Below are 3581 nucleotides of genomic sequence, written 5' to 3'. Positions count from 1 at the left end.
GAAAGGCCCGCCGCGCAGCTCTGCTCGAGGCGGCTAAACCTGTAACGCTGAGAGCTGCCAGTTGAGGGCGCGGGCCTAATGTCTTTTGTAGATTCATCCTACTGGGAAGCTTTTCGTGCTTTCGGATGGAGAAGGAAAACACACGACTGTGGAGCTGACCGAACCTGTAAGTTAAGGAATACTTTTGAAATACTCGATGTTGCTGCCTGTGGATATCAGAGGGTTTGTTCCTTCTGAAGGCAGTGCATGACTTGTATGTATTGAGCAATCAGTTAGGAAAAAAAACCCCAATCAATCAATCCCCGGTTTCTCTCTTCTCCGCCTATGTTTCATTGCCTCTGCTTCTTACATCTTCCAGCTAACTTGCAGACTTTGTATGCATTAACTGCCTTGGTCTTCATCAATTTTCAGCTGGTGTTAAGAGACAGAACTCATTCCTTGTCAGACACGTCCCTCTGACTACTGTTCCTTAACTCTATTTCTTGTTTACAATGTAATATATTACACTACATTTGTTAGCTTTATCTTCTTTCACTTTTTCCTCCCTTACTTTATTGCCTTTTATGCCTAACAGTATTTTGTGAAGATAATCCAAAAAACGCAATAAGACTCTTGAGTTGACATTTCTCTACATTCATAGAACTCTTGTTGCAGCATTCCAATAAACCTCATAGCTTGCAGCATTCTTTCTTAAAAAGAAAAAAAATCTAGCAGTTGATGCAGTAAGATATGCTAATAACTGCTGCACAGAAATATTGCTTCCTTTGTTATCACATACCACTAAGTGAATAACACCCTGGCACTCTCTTCTGTCTTTATATGTTAGGGTTTTTTTCTCTAAGAAATGTAATTAAAGGATTATTTTCATTGTGATAGCACATGCTTTTGCTTAACTGAGCATATGTGTAGTCTCTCCGTCTTTTTCTCTGAATGAGTTGTTAAACACTGTTAATCTGGCCATTTCCATGTGAAATAATTGCACATGGTACTCTCTGACTTTCAAGACACGATTCTCACCTTGATGAAAACTGCAGTCTGATCTCTCAAAGAATTTTGTCTTATAAATATGAAGCTTGCTGATTTCATCTTCAAACTGCAAGAAACTGCCTTTCCTACAAGTTCTGCCTATACCTTAACTCTTTCTTGAGCTCGTGGAAAAGTTACCTGCCTTGGGTTGTTGTATCTTCAGATGTTAGCAGCTGACCAACAGTTCCACAATTTTCCATAACTGAGGAAACAGTCAAATTTCATAAATGTATAGCTGCAGTGTCAGGCATTTTACAGTCTGTATTGGTACATAAGGGAGGAGAAACAGCTGTGTGCAGAAAAAAACACCCCAGGCTCATCTCACTGGTTTGCCTGCTGTAGCAATTTCTGGATTTGCTAATCAAAATGCTTTCTAATTTTTTCTCCCCTTGGTTTGCATGTCTTTGCATTTTGGTTTTGCACCCAAAATTACGGGCAGGGCAGAGAATCCACTGCTGTGCTTCAGGAAACTTGCTAGAAAGTTAAGAGTAAGAGTTAGGTATTGGAAGAATATTAATGAAATAGTACTTTTCTCTTAAAATTAGTATCTTAAAAAAGAAAACATGTTCAAGCTATATGATTTTGTAGTGAGATAACTTTTAGCCTTTTTTTTCCCCCTTGTTCAACTGAAGGCTTGTTATTGTCAATGTCTTTGTATTGTGAATGCTTACTGACAGGTTACTTAAGAAATAATTTCCAATTGTAGCTCTTGAATCTGGAATACTGGAACTGCTCTCTGGCATGCATGATACCTCCTTGGCTCTTTCAAAGTTCTGTAAATTACTCAGCTTTGAATGCAGTGCATAAAAAAATCTCGATTCTTCTGCTCACTGTGTCCTCGATTATTCTCTGTCCAGTGATTAGATGACTCAGTTTTATATACTTATAAACTGGTATCATCCTTCTGATGCTTCTTATTTTTTTTCTGGTGTCGGTACTGAATTGGCTGTTACACTTGCAGGTTTTGTAAGTGGCTTAAGGCTTTGGGTTTTTTTGGGGGGAGGGGGATGGAGGTGTTCGGTAATACTATATTGTTTGACATGGACCAGAATCTGTTGTCATGAACAAAGTCAGTTGTGGAGAGTTCCTAGCTTAAGTGCTGTGCAGTCGAGACAGCAGCTAATTTAGTGATACTATTTTAATATTTGATTTGTTTTCTAGCTAGATGAAGAGATCTCAGGAATTGTTGAAGTAGTGGGAAGAGTAACAAATCAGGCAACCATCATGTGCGCATCATATGTCCAGTACAGAGAAGATAAAAGTCTATTTGGTAAGTAAGAATGTACATTATGACAAATTCATGTTGTGTTCTGAACTCTTCAATAGGTAAGAAGGGAGAGCCTGACTGGTAATCTTTTCTTAGGGACAAGGTCCTTCTTCAAGCTGCCAGATGAGTAAATGTAGAAAAGAAGAGTGTCATGGGAAAAATTCTGTCCTACTCAAACCAGACAAAAATACACTGTTTTACTGTCAAAACTGTAGGGACTGAGTTGAAGCTGGAGCCAATCCAGAACAGATGGTTCTCTCACTCCCAGCCATGTTCTTGCCTTGCACTGGACCTTGTGTGATTGTGCATCTAGCAGGCATAAAAATAACCCTCCAGAAGGCAAGCAATGAGACTGCGGCTACCTTGGGAAAACTGGAAAGGATGAGAGAGACTGGGAACACTGAGCTGTACTGCTTTGAAATAGCAGTGCTTTAATGCTGTAATTTGCTTGTGGGGAGTTTAGCTTGTGCATCGTAACTGTTTTCTTTGCGCTGTTTCAGATCTGGAACTCTACAATGAAGCACTAAAAATTATTCATGAATTCCCTCAACCCTTCATGTTCAGTACTGGGAGGAACAATTGATTCTTCTTAGCATGTACACAGAGCTTCAGAGGGGACAGCAGTACTGTATCTTTCTTGCCTGACAGCATGGTAGCAGTTGCATTTTATTTCCAAACAAATACACTGAAAAGATGCTGTTACGTGTGCCATGTATTGCCAATAAAGAATGTTTTCTTTGAAAATATATTTATTTAACAAGGAGAACAATTTGCTGGATATCTAGCTGTCTGTATGTATTTAACCCTTCTGAATCCATGAGGAGTGTTGTCTTGCAGGATTGGACTTGCTAGATATTGAAGTTTTGTAGGCATCTTTTTGTGGTTGGTAGAGGTTCTAAGTTACTTTACAGAAACTCCTGAGTAGTTTATCCTACTAAATAGAAGTACTTACTTATATTTATAGACATCTCTATTTTAGTTTTAGGGACCCTGGCAGTGGAGGGTGAACGGTTGGACTTGGTGATCTTAAGTCTTTTCCAACCATAATGATTCTGTGATTTCTGGTCAAGGAATTTGTTTTAAAAACTTATTTATTTATCAAAGTTACTACAAACTGGGTGGATGATCAAGTCAAGAGATGATCAATATTTTTCCTCTCTACTTAGAAGACAGACAGTGACAAAGTTACTGTCCCTGGGAAGGAGAGGACTTCTGAAATAGGAATTGGTCTCATATAGCACACAAGAACATGAAGTCCATGTGGCATGATACCATGCTTCATCCCATA

The 3581-nt window shown here is 38.9% G+C and overlaps 1 protein-coding gene across 1 annotated transcript; it reads left to right on the top strand.

Moving 5' to 3' along the window:
* Positions 1 to 91: 91 nt before the first annotated feature.
* Positions 92 to 2876, top strand: RPA3 (replication protein A3, 14kDa; the record flags this gene model as incomplete). Its single annotated transcript, XM_010140387.1, has 3 exons — positions 92 to 166; positions 2188 to 2296; positions 2794 to 2876. Coding segments are annotated over 3 exons (267 nt in total), but the record flags the coding sequence as incomplete, so codon positions are not given.
* Between the last annotated feature and the right edge of the window lie 705 nt (positions 2877 to 3581).

Source organism: Buceros rhinoceros, unplaced genomic scaffold (assembly GCF_000710305.1).
Source record: "Buceros rhinoceros silvestris isolate BGI_N320 unplaced genomic scaffold, ASM71030v1 scaffold33097, whole genome shotgun sequence".
NCBI classification, from domain to species: Eukaryota; Metazoa; Chordata; class Aves; order Bucerotiformes; family Bucerotidae; genus Buceros; species Buceros rhinoceros.
Note: the sequence above shows the minus strand (reverse complement) of the source record. Positions and strands in the feature narration are given on the sequence as shown.